The sequence below is a fragment of the Neofelis nebulosa genome, chromosome 4, assembly GCF_028018385.1.
Source record: "Neofelis nebulosa isolate mNeoNeb1 chromosome 4, mNeoNeb1.pri, whole genome shotgun sequence".
In the NCBI taxonomy this organism is placed as follows: domain Eukaryota; kingdom Metazoa; phylum Chordata; class Mammalia; order Carnivora; family Felidae; genus Neofelis; species Neofelis nebulosa.
The window spans coordinates 140,749,246-140,766,814 of NC_080785.1; the positions used below are offsets into that span (position 1 = coordinate 140,749,246).

Below are 17,569 nucleotides of genomic sequence, written 5' to 3' on the forward strand. Positions count from 1 at the left end.
TCAAATTTAAGTGCTCATAAATAAATTTTTCTGGAAACCCAGCCAGTTTATCTAGGATTACCGATGGCTGCCTCTGCACGACAGTGGAAGAGAGACCACACGTAGCCTACAAAGCCTAAGATATTTACTGTCTGGAGTTTTTACAGAAAAGAGGTGCCAAAAGCCTGCCACTGAACTACTAGCCCTTCTGCTGATAGAGGCAGTTCCCAGATCCATTCCAGAAATGCATTCCGGAAATGCAAAACGGAGACTCATTAGGTCCACTGGAGTTAAGGATGTCAACAACTGCTCCATTCCAAAGACTGCACCACATGCATCCATTGTTAACTGAGTGATGGCAAAAGTTTTAGGTCTTTCATTTCTTCGCTGCCACTTGCAATCAGAGATGCTGATGGGATAGAACTTCCAATTTCCTGCCTAACAGCATTATTATTCTAGATTGATGAACTGTAAATAGCAGGCCACTTTACGCCTCCTCCTAACTGATATGGGAGCCACAGGGTACAAAATGATAAATTTTCTTCGCGTTTCTTGGCAAGAAGCTACGTATATATGTAACTCTGGCCTTCATCGCGCAATTTCCTTCATTTATCAGAAATGGTGACAAAAAGGCTCTAATTAGATAATTCTAATCACAAGGAGTTGGGTGTGATGGAAGACTTCAGAATCACTATCTGTTCCTTGCAAAACAAAATAGATAGGCTATTCTCCCCGTAGGGGCAGGAGATTTATCAATAGACAAAAGGATGCAAAAAGCCAATAGATAAGGTGTAATTAAAGATCAAGCCTATAAATTTTACAGTGACATAAATTTAACAAGATTTGCAGGTGGAAATTCAGGATTGAAAACCAGAGCATCATGATGAAAATAATGCCTTGCAATTCTATATGCAATGACATTGCATAAACACAGATTTATTATTAATACTAATACCCCATGCCTTCAAGCCTTTTCCTACAAATTATTTGAATTATCCAGTGCCACCATAATTTCCAAAGTTGTCTATCTTCCTCAGCCTTTCCTCCTTAATTGGCTACAATACATTTTCCATATATTTGTAAGAATCAAAATCTCGTTTGGAACTAACAATCCACCTATCTTACTTTTGATGGTTGCTGGAAGCATCATCCAGAAATGTCTGTATATTCTTGTAGGTGTTCATTTTTATTTCCCCCTTAGAATGTAAGAAATTATTTGCAGTGTAACATTCAACATACTTTTAATAATGCTCTCTTGTCTCCACTGGCTTGAAGGCTAAAAGTTTAAAAGCAAAAATGAAAAGAACTGCAGAATGCCATAGAGGGCTAAAATATATTCAACTAAGAAGATCTGACTTGAAAATAAAGTTGCATTTTTTTTTAGATTAAAGCACAACAGATCATTTTGGTATGTGACGCTTTGTAATATTTAGCAGACATTTAGCAGCTGAAGACTAGCCTTGTATTTGCTGCTTTCTGAAATCACTGCCACTGAAAAGACAGAAAAGAAAAGGCTGTGTCTTTTGGGAAATTACATGTTTGGTACAATAACTCATTAACAAGTAAAGTTCAGAAATAAATGCAAATTGAGGTGAAAAAAGCAGGTTGAGAAAACAGGTGGGAGGGATAAATTAAGGTACTTATATAACCTTGAGGAAAAACAGGCTCCGGTGTTGCAACTTGTAGTGAACTACCAAAGGTTTGAACAAACAAGTTAGGTGTGAAACTGATTGAAAGAGTACTCTCCAGTGAGTTTCACGGGGTTGGTGACTGGCCTGTGTGATCCTGGTCGGAACACATGAACTCACCGGAGTAGGCCCAGTACGGGTCACCTGAAGCCTTACGCCTGCGGATCTGCGCTGAGCTGCCGTGTCTGTTCTCGTGCAGGGCCCCGACGTAGCCTTCTGTCAAGGCTGGAAGAGAGGGAGAGCACAGTGAGTTCACTGGACATAGGAAGGGTGTCCAACACACCTCGGGTGACTTCCCAGAAGCACACACCTCAGGGATAATGGAATAGAACCTCTTGACTTACAGAAACACAACTACAGGATAACCTAGACAGATTATCAGGATTACTACGAAGAGTAGTTTACAATGAGCCTTTCCTTTGGGTCACCAAGCATGGTGCACTAAGCCCCTGACATATAGTATCTTACATAGTCTGCAGAACACTACTAGATAATACATCCGGTGGTCCCAATAATGAGACCATTCTATAGATAAGCAAACTGAACCTTACAGAAGTTAAATAACTTTAACTTGCCCAATGTCCCTCAACTAGTAGACTTGGAATCCACAGTTTTTATTCCGGCTACGTAGATAAGCCTAGGTCCTAGCTGAGAAAGGCCTCTAAGCCTTATTTGATCTTCACAGAGCAAGGGGTCATTTAGTCTCTTTTACAACTGGAGGAATTAAGGCTCAGGGACAGTAAGTAACTGGTCCCAGGTAACACAGATAAGCACGCAGCCATCGGGGAACTGAACATGAGCCTGCCTGCATCAAAGCCATGGCTTCTGCCATCCAAACACATCACTGTGTAAGGCCTGGGAGACATCCCATGGTGACTACACATCCTCCACATCCTTTAGACCCTAAACAGTCACCTGTTATACCTGAAGATATGAAATGCGAAACCCGCAAGGTCAATACTGCTCAGAAAAGAAACCCTGTTTCATGATGTATTTTTGGAAAACTCATAATGATTCCAATCTTCTATGCCATTACAGAGAGCCTGCTACAGTGTTCAAACTCCTCCCCTCCCAACCAATTCATGAATGTAAATTTCCCTTCTTGTGAGCCCACACCCAAATGCACTGACATGTAAGAACACAAATACTACAGGTGTCCAGAATCCAAAATGAAATGGAATTACACTTCAAACAATACATCCCAGCTATCTATGTTAATATTTAAATGCACCCAAACAAAATCAAGTGTGCTTTTAAAAAGCAGGGACAATGGTTAGGAGAACTGTAGATTCAATTTAAGATTAGGAAGGCACTAAGAAAACAGTACATTCTCCATTCTGAATTTGTCAAAGTAACGATAATGATGTCACCATGATGGCATATTAGGAAACATGTAAAGTACAGACAGTCCCCAACTTACAACGGACCAACCTACCAATTTTTCAGCTTTACTAATGGTGCAAAAACCATATGCAGTCAGTGGGAACCGAACCTTGGATGTTGGATTTGGATCTTTTCCCCAGGCTGGCAATATGCCGGGTAAGATCTTCTTGCCCTTATGGTGGGCAGCAGAGGGCACAGCTACCAATCAACCCCACGATCACGAGGATCACCAGCCAACCCGCCTCCAACCATCTGTACTCACACAGCCATTGTTTTTCACATTCCGTAGAGTATCCAATGAATTACATGAAACATTCAATACAGTATTATAAGCTAGGCTTTGTGTTTGGTGATTCAGCCCAACTGTAGGCTAATGTAAGCATTCTGAACATGTTTAAGGCAGGCTGGGCTAAGCTAGGGCATTCAGTAGGTTAGCTGTATAAAATACATTCTCAGTGCAAGATATTTTCCACTTACGACAAGTTTATGAGAACATAACCCCATCGAAAGTCGAGGAGATCTGTGCTTTAGGCTTGCATGTCAACTCCAAACACTGGTTTAAAAAAAAAAATGCTTGAAAAGTAAACCTGATACTGATACCATTTATGTTTGTTCATTGGTCCTGAACAACAAAAACTAAAATTTTTGTTGATAAAGGCTTAGGAAGCCACCATGCAACCCATCCTACTATTTTGCAGATAAGCCATGCAGAGATCCAGGAAGTTGACCATTTTAAACTTCTAGAGATCAAAAATAAAATTTTCCATCTCCTACACTCCTATTCTATTTTTTCCCTGCATTAAAGCACACTACATAAATAATCGTTCGGCTTATTTGTTTTCTGTGCATGTGGGAAACTTTTTTATGTATCTGTTTAATATGCTTCTTAGAGCTAGTTCACTCTAAATAATTATTCCCAAATAATCCTTCCTCTTTCTGTCAAGGCAATGAGCAAAACACTGCCTTGAACACAGAAATGTGACCTCCATTAGGGTATGTGGTTGAGCCTGAATTTCCTTGCTTGTTAAATGAAGCTAAAAGTAGCAGCTTCATAGCATTGTTACAACACCACCACAAGATACTGTGAGCAGAGCAGCTAAGCACTGGGCACAGAGTGATTCAAAAATACCAAATAATAGAGAAAAATTTTGTTACAGAGACTCTGATTTTGTCATTATCATACCCACGCCCCATAAGTCTACCTGCTAAGTCATGTAATGGACAGTCTATCCTGTCACCCCATCCCTGCCAGCTCCAAGGGGGCCTTATTTGGCTTAAACCAGCCAATCATTGTAAACCGTGCCCTTGATCCCAGTGACATGTTTGGCAGTGGGGACATCAGTCAATCAGAGAGATTCTTCCTTCTGCCTGGCAGGGTTAGGGCAGGATCCAGAAAGCCTCAGGAGCCTAGCTAGGGGTCAAGGAGAAGATCAGGAGAGGAGCTCAAAAATACAACCACACCAGGGGAAGCAAAATCTATAGATCAATTCTGCTGACAAAATTAAAGCCCATGACAAAGGTAATTTGAAACTGTTCCTGTGGGAAGCTTTATATTTACATGAACAAATTACCTGCCAAAGCTCCCTTTTCTGTCCCTTGTATACAAAAGATCCCCAATTGACACTATAAAGGTGACCTTGGTGACCTTCAAATGAGTCAATTCTACACCTGATCATCAATTTCTCCATGCATAAAAGGTCATTGTTGGACTAGAGCTCTAATTCTCACCTTGGATGCTTTAAAAACAAAACAAAAGCAAAACAAATAATCTATGCCCTGGAGGCTACCACTTAAGATTCAGATTCACTTGATCTGGGGTGGCACCAAGATATAGCATACAGGTACTTTTCTTAAAGTTCTCCAGGTGATTCAATTTTGAAGTCAGAGATAAAAATACAAACTTCCCTGCTGAGCTACACCAGAGACCCCCTTCAATTCTGACATTCTCTCAACTCACCCTCACAGCCTGGAACCTGACTGGCTAAGTTAACCCTGGGAAAAGGCTGGCCAGGCAAGGATGAACCGCTTACTACAGAAATCATACGGGTGTAGCATCAACCTCAGAATGTGGCTAAATCTGAACTCAACCAGAAAAGCTCACACACAAATGAGCCAGATGTAAAAGGAAAGGAGGAATGGAATCATCCTCAGGATATTCATTTATACCTTTTACAGAAGGTGTTATCTGGAATGACAATCTCTACAACCAATCCCCCTTTTGTCCTGAAAAGGAGGTGCTTGTCATTTTCCAGAACCTTTGAGAAGACTGGGGTGGGGAACAAAGGAGGACAAGGGCTGCCAGAACCATCTCTCATGGGTGTTGCTTTCGTGTGAGCAGTGATGTTAGCCATCCTGCAGGAAAAGCAAAGCAACAGAGCCCAGAGCTTCATCAGGTAAGCAGGTTTGGGGATCCCACACCTGCCAGCTTCCCAAGCCCACTGAACTATTAGTGGAAAAAGCAAACCTACAAAGACGTATCCAATTCAAGAAACAAGGGAGGTATAACCATCAGAAGGTCCTCCCCTGACACTGCAAAGTAATGGAATCCATACCCCCAAAGAGCAGTTGCCTTCCCAGCCATCCATATGCAGCACACTGTGAACTAAGGGGCCTCAGCTGAGGGGCAGAGCTGTCTAAAGGGAGTTCACTTGGGACAAAAAACATACCCCAAAGAGCAGTTGCCTTCCCAGCCATCCATATGCAGCACACTGTGAACTAAGGGGCCTCAGCTGAGGGGCAGAGCTGTCTAAAGGGAGTTCACCTGGGACAAAAAACAAGACGTGTGTATTTGCTGGAAACAGGCCAACTGACAAGAGGTAACACAGAGGGCAGGGCTATCCCAAGGAAGGCGGGCTAACCCCGTCTTCATCACATCCCCAAAAGTACGGAGTACAATGTGAGCTGCACATAGCAAGGTGAAGAATGGGCAAAAAAAACCTGCTTCTGAAGGACATGCTGTGTGGCCTAGGACGGGCTCCAAGCTCCCCAGAGATAAGGAGCTCTCAACCTACCATCCATGATGGCATCCGGAATATGGTAGGTATTCAATCATGAGTGAGTGAATGACTACACACACACATATGAACAACAAAAAGGCTGATAGTGTCTGTGTTGGGGTGGGGGGGGATAAGAGTGGGTGTGTCTATCTGTGTATATGTACATGTGTGTATTCATATCAGCCACAAGCAAAACCACGACCTTCCCACTGCCTCACTTTCTAGTCGCTGCCCAGTTAGCACAATAGCAAACATCTAAAACATGAAGCTGGAGGGAATGATCTGGAATTCCTCATAAGCGACTGTTTAGGGAGGCAACTCAGAAATGAACAGGGAGGCAAAGGACTTTATCACCCCAACACCAGATTTCTTTTTAACACATAAACTATTCATTAAAGATGACTATATTTAGTTTTCCCTTTTATTCCATCCACGTCAGTAATGTGTGATTTCTTTTTCTCTAAGAACATAAGCATGTACGAATGGCACTTCTATAATTTAAAACAAAAGAATTTTACTCCCCTCTTCAAATGTATTTTCATCATATAATAAGGTGTTTTTTAAAAAACAATTTTTAGAAATTATTTGAACAGCACTCAAAGATGTGAATTGAGTATACTAAGCAACATATTACTGGCAAGGAGCAGAGATTTGCAAAAGAAACAATCTGAGGTTCCCAAGTAAAGATACAGACTCAGCACGCCAAATTCAATCAATTTTAATACTCTTTGTATTCTTTAAACTCAAACAGCCAACCAACAGCAGCATGGCAATGATATGGTAAGGCTATGAATCATGCTATTGATTTTCAATATCTTCTGTGCAGAAAATTAAATTATGCAAATGCATGCCTTTACGGATCCTTACCTTAATGCGAAATTACATACTTGCTTATGTCAGCAACTTAATTACACAATTAAAAATGGAGCATGCTTACGAAAATATGTATTTTCATTCTTCAGAACAGACAAGAAGTATAAATCTGCCTATGGGTATCCTGTGACTAGTAAGAGGGAGGAGTCAGTATTGTGCAAACATGTATTCTATCAAGTTCTACAGCACCAAGCCCACTATGGTTAATGGAGCTGAAGTCATCTGTCAGCAGAAAGCTCAGGAGGGCTTTTAATGCTGTGATAATGCTTCAAAGAATTGGGATCACCGTGATGGAACAAGTGTAGAAGACAAAAAGGACATCCAATAGTGCACAATGCTGCAGACTCCACCTCAAAGAGGTAGTCTCCAGTGCGACTTCAACCAACACACACACACACACACACACACACACACACACACACACACGGCTAGCACACCTGGGCAAGAGGAATATCAAAACCCGGGCAGCCTTCGAGGGTCTGAATGGTATAATAATGAAATGAGTTTAGACGTTAATACCCAGCTACTCCCATCATCCAGGAGAATTTGAGCCTCTCAATTTTGACAGGATGAAAGTGTAGATTTCAAAACCAATAGCATTAACTAGCCAATGATGCTTACGCCTCACTCAGCAGGAGGAAGCTTTAAGTCAGGTCGGTTGCTATGCAGAGCGGGAAATGAGTGACAGGTATTTTCATCAGGGAGATTTCATAAACTCTACCCCCTCTCAGAACTTCTCCGGAGCCTACCTCATTTCCAGCCTGAAGCAAAAAAGATAAAAATGTTTCCAGACCCAAAGGCCCAATCCTTTCCTATAAAAATATCCAAAGAGTTACCTACCACTGAAGATATCAACGGAACTGTTTCCTATATGCATGATTTAATTTCCCAGAGCCACCGGACATAGTGTATAACAATAAATGTTTGTATTCTGGGATTATAAAAGCAGATGTGTATCCCATCTGCCTTAACTATATCTTCAGGAGGATTCTATGTAATCTTGACTCTGAGCGTTTCCCAGAAATTTTGACTTGGGGGAAATAAAAAGAGTTTCAAGCTGTCTGAACTCTACTGTGTTAATTTGCAGGCAGAACATTTTTCATACAAAGAGACCAGCCCCTCTAAACACTACATTAAATAACATTCCTGACATAGTATCTTTCCTTAGGTTCTACTGTCAAAGAGAAGGGTCACTAAATCTACATGGGAGAAAACTAAATGCGGTTATGTAATGATGGAGACTGGTTTCTTCCAATACTGCAAATGTATGAATTGAAATCCCAGAGTACAGCCAACGTCTTGTTGTTTTTTGACAAAGATGATACATTTACACATGCATTTGTGTCTCCGAAAATGAGTGGAAGTCTGAGATGCCCACCGAGAAAGACACACAGTCACTAGGCATTTCAGCACATCCGCAGCATTCCTTCAGATGACTGTTATCATCTGACCATACTGAGCCAACAGTGTCTACTGGATGCCAGCTGTATCATGATCTCCTACAGGGGCAGAGGTTACGTGCGGGTGAGACCAAAGATTTATGATGAGAACAGGCCAAAGTTCCACCTACAACGTGGTCACACATCTTGTACCCAAAGCAAAATAGTTTAGTGACCCTTGAGGGTATTTCCACTTAAATGTATGTCCAGTTCTAGGTCATTCCAAAGGACTCAGAAGCCTAGAAGAATCAGTCTGTTTCCATCCAAAATTGAAAACATCAGAACAAAGAAATTCTGGTTCTCTAGTGCCAGAATGAAAATTACTTAAGATGATGGATGGATGGCTCTCACATAAAGAGTCCTAGTTCTCTGCCAGAGTTACTGCCAAAAATAAGCCCACTAAAAATAAGTACAGGCACTCAACATTTTCACATCCAGAATGCATATTTCCATAATGGCAGACAAGCAGTTAAGCGGGCTGTTTATATCTATTATAACAGCTCATACAACAAACAAATTAAAGATCCCTCAAGGATGGCAAAATCTCTAACAAGCATAATTTTCTCTGAATTTTAAAAAGCATTTAAGAACATTAAATCCCACACAATAGTCTAAAATGAATAAATCTTTATCTTTTTTGTGCCTACAATGGGCAAAAGTATCAAATCATAGTTACAATAATTAAATATTCTCATCAGCCTTTCATCTCCTTTGTGCCTGTGTTCCAATTAATCGTAGTAAAATGTACCTGGTGAGTGTCCCAAATGGTAGAATCAAGAAGTACGTCCCTTTGTAACTACTGCATTACAAATGGTCCCTCCAGTTGTTTGTGATACTGAGCTCACCTCAAACACAATAGACTATATTACAGTAGATTACCCATTTTATCATATTCAAATGTACTTATTGTCCCAGCTACAAAAATATATATTTTGTTCACCATCTAAAGTGATAAAGAGACCTAATATAGAGCCATGACTTTTTCTTTCTTTTTTAAGTAGAACAGATTACAAGGGAAAGAGGAATTGCACAGCAATGTAGTATCCTAGGGGAAAAAAGGACACAAAGTAGGTTATAAAAATGACCTTACTACTTAAGTCATGTAGAGAAGCAAAAGACTGATCTTCTCTTTGTTATTTTACTCTCAAATAACACTGATTACAAAAGGCAGAATCTAGGGATGTCTGGATGGCTCAGTCAGTTGAGTGTCCAACTTCAGCTCAGCTCATGGGGTCAAGTCCCGCGATGGGCTCTGTGCTGATGGCTCGGAGCCTGGAGCCTGCTTTGGATTCTTTGTCTCCTTCTCTCTGTCCCTCCCCTGCTTACGCGCGCTGTCTCTCTCTCTCACTGTCTCTCAAAAATAAACAGTAAAAAAAATTTTTTTTAAAAAGACATCATCTATTTTTTTTAATGTTTTTCTTTATTTTTGAGAGACAGCAAGACAGAGTGTGAGCAGGAGAAGGACAGAGAGAGAGGGAGAGACAGAATCCAAAGCAGGCTCCAGGCTCTGGGCTGCCAGCACAGAGCCCGATGTGGGGCTCGAACTCACACCGTGAGATTGTGACCTGAGCCGAAGTCGGACACTTTACTGACTGAGCCACCCAGGTGTCCCAAAGCAGAAACAATTTTTTTAACCAGACAAGACTAAAAGAGTCAAAAAAAGTAGAGCCATCTCTCTACTATTGACTATATCCTAATTTAAAAACTTCAGAAATAAAAATAGACGCTTTGAACAAGTCCAAGGAGAGGTACACTTAGAGAACAGATTTATACAAAGGGTCCTTATACATTTGTGATAAAAATCTGAAAAATAACAAGGTTCACTCCTCCTTAGAACCACCCTTCTAAAACAGAACTGGACTCCTGGTTTCAAATATCTTATAGCATAAGACAGCAATAAATCAACTGCCTCTTCTGATCCACTTTAATAGTGTTTGGTTCTCAAAGAACCAAGCCTCTTGATTCTACAAGGTTATCAAGAAAACGAGGGTTAGTCACGGATAGGGCTGTGGTAATGTCAATTGCCACAAATCTGAACTTCCAATTTTACAACGTGCCATCACTCTGAATCCTTAATGGTCAACAGAATTGGCAAACACAGATCAGAGATTATACCCCGTTGGCCACTATGTTGAATACAGCCACCAATCCCTCCAGATAGTTGGTTTCACCTATGGTGTGTTTGTGTTTAAGTGTTTGCCAACATGGGGAAATCCTGAGAGAACCCCAAGATCTGTATTTTTTAACGCCATCTGGGCTTGGTTCCCAAATAGCAACAATACGTTTCTCTGGGCTTTGTTCCCAAATAGCAACAATACGTTTCATGAACAGCAAGTAGCTTTTTCCAGAAGAACCATAACCCCACCCAATCCTCTTTTATCATTTATATTTCCTCTCTAGTCTCTAGGGCCACCTGAGTTTGCCACCCGATGCCTCACACAATTAGAAGCTTTTCGCTAACTCCCCTATTGCCTATGTGGCAGACACTATTAAAAGCACCATCAATAAATACATAGGCTCCTTTAATTCTTCCAATAACCTTGTGGCTTACATACAATTACTCAGAAAAGGTGTATAACGTACCCAAGAACACAAAGCCCTGAACTGGACATTACTCTCAAACCCACAAAATTAACACTAGACTTCAATTATTCTGCACGAAATTGAATTTTACTCATCATAAAAGTACCTGTGAGTTAACAGCTACCGTATACCTGCGCAAAAGTGAAAAACGGCTTTTTCTACGTGGGTCTCAGAAAACTCAAAACATACTAATTTTATTTTTCTTATTTTTTTAATGTAAGCTCTATGCCATCATGAAGCCTGAACTCATGATCCCAAGATCAAGAGTCATATGCTCTATCGGGGCGCCTGGGTGGCTCAATCGGTTAAGTGTCCGACTTCGGCTCAGGTCAGGTCATGATGTGACTTGGAGCCCTGCATCAGGGTCTGTGCAGACAGCTCGGAGCCTGGAGCCTGCTTCAGATTCTGTGTCTCCCTCTCTCTCTGGCCCTTCCCCTTTCAAGCTCTGTGTCTCTCTCCCTCTCTCTCTCTCTCTCTCTTTCTCTCTCTCAAAAATAAATAAACATTAAAAAAAAATTTTTTTTAAGTCATATGTTCTATCGACTGAGCCAGCCAGGCACCCCTAAAAACATAATAATTTTAAAAGAAAGAAGTTTTCTAGGCTATTCTTCCCACCACTATTGGCAAATGTCTAAGATAAAATCACGTTCCAATAATACTAACAGAAAAACATAGTGATTTTTCTAACATGATGTGGAGAATATCCAATTACAGTTATATAAACATTGGTCATTGTCTAGAAAAAAGAAAGTCACTTCTATTCAGGCAGAAATGAAGTTACAACTTGAGTTGGGAAACAAAGTGATACAGGTTACCAAGCTCTCTTCATTCACATTTTCCTTTGTTTAAAATTTGTCATCGTGACTGCCTGAAAAATTTTTATCCTTGAGAAATAAAAAATAAACCTCCTAACTTGGGTCTTTTCAGTAGTTGACTCATTTATAAACACACAGTCCCTATGCAATATCAAAAAAAAAAAAATCGAAGGAAATGGGTATTTTTTTATAGAACAAAAATAAATAATCAAAGAAAGCTTACTTAAATGCTACTGAGTACCTATTTCTAAACCAAACCCCGCATAATGTGCCCAGTAACAAAAATACTAATGAAGATAATATGTAACCATGGTAGACTGTTGAAAACACATTGTAGGGGCACCTGGGTGGCTCAGTCAGTGGACCATCCGACTCTTGATTTCAGCTCAGATGGTTATCTCATGGTTCATGGGATCGAGTCCCATGTCTGGCTCTGTGCTGACAGCATGGAGATTCTCTCTTTCCATCCCTGCCTGGGATTCCCTCTTTCCATCCCTCCTCCGTTCATACATGTGCACATATACACACTCTCTCTCAAAATAAATAAATAAATATGGAGGAAAAGAAAAGAAAAGAGAAGAGAGAAAAGAAGAAGAAAAGAAAAGGAAAAGAAAATACACTGTAGGCATAAGCCCTAAATCCTGGGCTTGAGGATTAAATACAGAAGGCACTCGAGCCATCACACCCTTTTGCTGAACACACCAATCACAGTGGGGACAAACCTGACTGACTTAGTAAACCCAGAAACCTGTAACTTCTGGATCCATGTAAAATCCTGCCAGCCAGCCATGCAGTGGTCTGTAGTTATCTATTCGCCAGAGCTTTCTGCTTCTGATCCTCAAAGTGTCTACTCCATCTTCACACTTATGATATATTTAAGCTGTTCTTAACTCCTCTGGCTAAAAAGAGAGTTTCTCAGGAGTTTGGTAAGATGTGGGCAAGTATTCATTGTAGTGGGATGTTACTACATCAAGACATTCAATAATGCATGCCCCACATTGCTCCTGCCGTCTGGGAGTTTCCAGTCAAGTAGTGGGGCCAATCAATAAACACACAAGTTAGGGGCGCTTAGGTGGCTCAGTTAAGCATCTGGCTTCAGCTCACGTCATGATCTCATGGTTCGTGAACCCGGGTCAGGCTCTGTGCTGACAGCTCAGAGCCTGGAGCCTGCTTCGGATTCTGTGTCTCCCTCTCTCTCTGCCCCTCCCTTGCTTGTGCGTTCACTCATAGTCTCGGTCTCTTTCTCTCTCAAAAATAAGTTTTAAAAAACATTTAAAAGTTATAAGTGCAATGCATGGTAAAACAAATATGAAAATTAAATGAAACACACACAGTACAGTCATTGAGAACACAAGTAGAGAAGGAATGTACTTAGAATAGTCAAGGAAGGAGACATCATTTTAGCTGAAGACACTGGCAAGACGAGAGGATAGCGTCCAAGGTCGAGGAATAGAAAGTAGGATTTTGAGGCAGGCAAGAGTATGGGATAAGAAGGCCAACCAGGCCAAAGCTTGGGGAGCTAGTTGAGGGATAATAAGGAGGTTGAGGATAAGGAATGGCAGAATCCTACAGAACCATAAGAGGCTTTGAAATGAGCTTGGAGAGGCACCCAAGGGCTCCAAGGGGGCAAAGAGGTCTGATATATGCTTTCCTCTAACATGCCTTTATTGAAATGTAATAGTTTTTAGTATATTTACAGATTCATGCAACTGTTACCATAATCTAATTTTAGAGTATTTTTATCAACGTTTTCAAAAGGTGACTGTGCTGCGCGGGGAACAGATTGGAAGCGGGCAAGAGCAGAAAACAGCAGCTCATCGGCGGGGCCCCCAGGGTGAGGCGAGACAAATCATTCATTAATTGTGTACCTGCACCTGTATGCAGGGGGCGGTGCTGCTGGAGGCAACATTTAGGAGAGCAAACAGTAGCTTAATATTTACAGTTACCTGGCCAAAATCCTTCTTGACTCTTCTAGTTTTATTTTGCTAATGTCTTCTAAACCCTCCCCTTTGCCTTTTTCACCTGAATTAGGATTTGCACTAATGTGATGAAGCAACTAATTGCTTATACAGTACCTGTCAATAAAAATAGATTAACAGTTAATGAGAAGCAAACCAGATACAACTATTTGCAAACAAAATGAGGAAAAGAAGGCAAGAATACTCATTATACTGTATTTTCTCTTGGAGCTATATGCTGCACCAAATTATACCCTCAATATCACATAAGAAAAATAACTATCTGCCCACGTGATACTTGTAGAACTACAAAGCATACTATTATGGATGTCAGGAGAGACTTAGGTGGGTTTGTTTTTTTTTTTGTTTTTTTTTTTTACGGACAATTTTATTACTGCTTAAACATGGACACGTGAGTGGCTTTAAACCCAATTTGACTTCTCTCTGCCTCGCCAAACAGTTCTTACAAGAAATCTCTCTCTTCCATCCAGTTACGTATAAGCAATGAAGAACCTAAGTAAAAGATAATTAATGAATTAATTCATCTCTGCAAAATGACAAAGATTTTTGTTTTCAGCAACTGTCCTGGATTGTCTATCATCACGAAAATGTATTCAGGGACAAATATGCTTTGTGGGTGGTAGGCAGATATATTACCAAATATACCCTCTCTCTGTTATTCAACGTGCATAGGATGACTTCTCCCTCCTAAAACACTGGGACACAGGCCTCCCATCAGCTTTATTTGATTCAGCCAACTAGACTGGACTTGGGGTTTTTAAAGTAAAAAATAATCCAAGGAATTTAATGTTGCTGGTCAGAATACCCCAGGGCTACAAATTCATTTTTGTTATCTCCATTTTTGTTAGGTGTTCGTTTTGCTTCCTTTCCAGCAAGAATGAGGTTTGCTTTGTTCTCTTCAATTAAAGAAAGAAATCAGAAGAAATATCCTGCATTCTGCTTGCTTGAAGAGGAGTTATTAACTAGAAATAACACAATGCAAGTCTCAACGAGAGTAATTTGAAAGGGCTATTACAATCTTAAATAAAATGATTTAATTAAAAATTCTAACCACATAAAAATTGTCACCAGATCACATCAAGATGGCAAAAGCATATCTGTCTGATTCTGCTTTACCTAGCTTTAAAAGCAGTTGCTTAAACTAATTATATGGGAGAAATTTTTCCCTTGTTTGGAAAAGGAGCTATTTAACCAATAGTCTTTTTCTGGTGAAGAAATGGCAGCTATTAAATAAGTAGAGGGTTTTTTTTTTCCTTTTTTGTTTTGGTTGTGCTTTTTCTAAAGCCTTCTATGACTCTGACCAGTTATACCCCAAGATCCTTTTGAAGCATCAAATGGAACAGCAGTTTTATGACTTCAAAAAGCTCACATCTAAAATTGAAAGTTTCAGTTCAATATTGCTTTTTTCCCTCTCAATATCTATTTGTATACAAGGCGTTGAAATCAATTGCAAGGAGACTTTTCAACTCTGAATTTAAATCCTTTTACGACTCTGCAATACAGTCAATCAAACTGGGACTGGGAAGGAGAACAGAAGGACAGTTTTCTTTTTTTTTTTTCTTTTTTTTTTTAATTTTTTTTTTTTTTCAACGCTTTTTATTTATTTTTTGGGACAGAGAGAGACAGAGCATGAACGGGGGAGGGGCAGAAAGAGAGGGAGACACAGAATCGGAAACAGGCTCCAGGCTCCGAGCCATCAGCCCAGGGCCTGACGCGGGGCTCGAACTCACAGGCCGTGAGATCGTGACCTGGCTGAAGTCGGACGCTTAACCGACTGCGCCACCCAGGCGCCCCATTTTTTTTCTTTTTTAAATAAATATAATAAAGTCAAAAGGAATTATGTATCTTTGGAGGCTTCCCTATTAGGCAAAACTGAACCAAACAGGGGCACCTGGGTGGCTCAGTCAGTTAAGTGTCTGACTTCAGCTCAAGTCATGATCTCACAGTTCATGGGTTCCAACCCCACATCGGGCTCTGTGCTCACAGCTTAGAGCCTGGAGACTGCTTTGGATTCTGTGTCTCCTTCTCTCTGTGTCCCCCTCTGCTCGCGCTCTGTCTCTCTGTCTCCGTCTCTCAAAAATAAATAAACGTTAAAAAAAAATTTTTTTTTAATTTAAAAAATGAATGAAACAAATTGTTCCTCTGATTTTCAGACAACAGATAAGAACGATGTAGCATAGGCAGTAGAAAACTCTGGAACAAATTGGTACAACACATGTACCCAAACTACAGGACTGCAGATTACAGAAATTGAGTGAATTTTGAAAAACAAATACTGCTTTAAATATTACTTACAAAGTTTTATTAAGCACATTTGCTCTTAAATATCGCCTCTGCATAATGAGTAAGTGAGTATTAAGTGAAAAGGTGAGAGCAAAGGATGGTATTAGAAGCTGCTGGAAACCTCCAGGTTTTTCTTTTGTGCCAGGCCCACGTTCAGGTTAATCCATTCTTTGATATTTAACACAATGGAGCCAGAAAAGCTGCAGATTTCAGGTTTTTCAGAAATCATGCATGACATTTGAGGCTTGTTCAGGAACCAATGTTTCAGAAACAGGAAAGGTACTCTGTGAAATCCATTTAGGACTTTCCACCCTGCAAGGACGTGGGGGTTGAAAGTTCCTTTAATACAGGCACGCTGACCAGAGTACTTATTAAAATATTTTTACTCAAAGTGAAGAGCTGCTCAATTCCAGGACAGAACACTGGAGGAAATGGAAAGATGAGGCAAAAGACCTCACGGCAGAAACAAAGATAGTTTTAATATCTTTCAAGAAAAAGGAAGTATTTTTTTTAACTTTTTTTTAATGTTTATTTATTTTTGAGAGAGACAGAGACAGAATGCGAATGGGTTAGGGGCAGAGAGAGAGGGTGACACAGAATCCGAAGCAGGCTCCAGGCCCTGAGCTGTCAGCACAGAGCCCGACGCAGGTCTGGAACTCATGGACCTCGAGATCATAACCTGAGCGGAAGTCAAATGCTTAACCGACTGAGCCACCCAGGTGCCCTGAAGGAAGTGTTTTTTTAAACCTTACCTCAATGTCAAAGAAACCCATTCATTCCTAAAAGTCCCCCGTGTGGCTTCAGTTCCTAAAATTAAGATAATTAGTGAAGACGCAGAGGATAGCTATTGGGTCCATAGCCCCTACTACATACGGGGTGGCCAGGCTCCCCAGGTGTATTATCTCACTCAGTCCTCACCAGACTCTGAGGGGTCAATCCTCCCACAACTACCCTTTCCAGAGGCACAGAATGGCAAAGTACTTTCTCCAAGTCACATTACACTGTCCACGCAGAAGGAATTCACACTCGGACACCCTGAACAGGTAGAGGACAGGAAAAATAACTGAGGCACACCTCTCAAGTCTGGGGGCCTGCAACGTGGAAATAAGCAACATGCATATTAGGTCCTTTCCGAAAAAAAAAAAAAATACAAAGGCTCAAACATAAAACATGAACACAGAACGTTCTGCACTGACACCAAGTGACCTCTGAACCAGTAATCTCCTGGACAAATCTAGAATCTAATTATGCGTATTCTGTCTCCCGCTTAGTGTTAGTTAGATGCCCCAACCCTGAGTCCCAGAAGCAACAATGTTTTTTTTTTTTTTTGACTGTCCTTTTTAAGAGATTTCACAGTGAAAGAATTCCCACTATAAAAACTTTCTAGTTGCCACTAAAAATACTATAATAAAAGTGATAATTCCTCAAAATTATTACGAGGCTTGCAAGGAGAATTCTAACACTACAGCCTACACAGGAAGGCATTACACTAACAGCAACTAACTGCTGAGAAAACAATTCACTTTCTCTAAAACAGAAAAGAAGAATGTT

At 40.5% G+C, this 17,569-nt stretch overlaps 1 protein-coding gene across 4 annotated transcripts in view; it reads right to left on the reverse strand.

Annotated features, from left to right (window-relative positions):
- Window positions 1-17,569, reverse strand: part of PTPRG (protein tyrosine phosphatase receptor type G) — a 718,534-nt gene that overhangs the window by 537,962 nt on the left and 163,003 nt on the right. For 3 of the 4 annotated variants that reach the window (XM_058726331.1, XM_058726330.1, XM_058726332.1), the window contains exon 2: window positions 1,788-1,892. The exons of the other annotated variant lie outside the window; for it this stretch is intronic. In XM_058726331.1, the coding sequence (XP_058582314.1) occupies window positions 1,788-1,892 (105 nt within the window). The remainder of the gene's footprint in view (window positions 1-1,787; window positions 1,893-17,569) is intronic. 4 annotated transcript variants of the gene reach the window in all.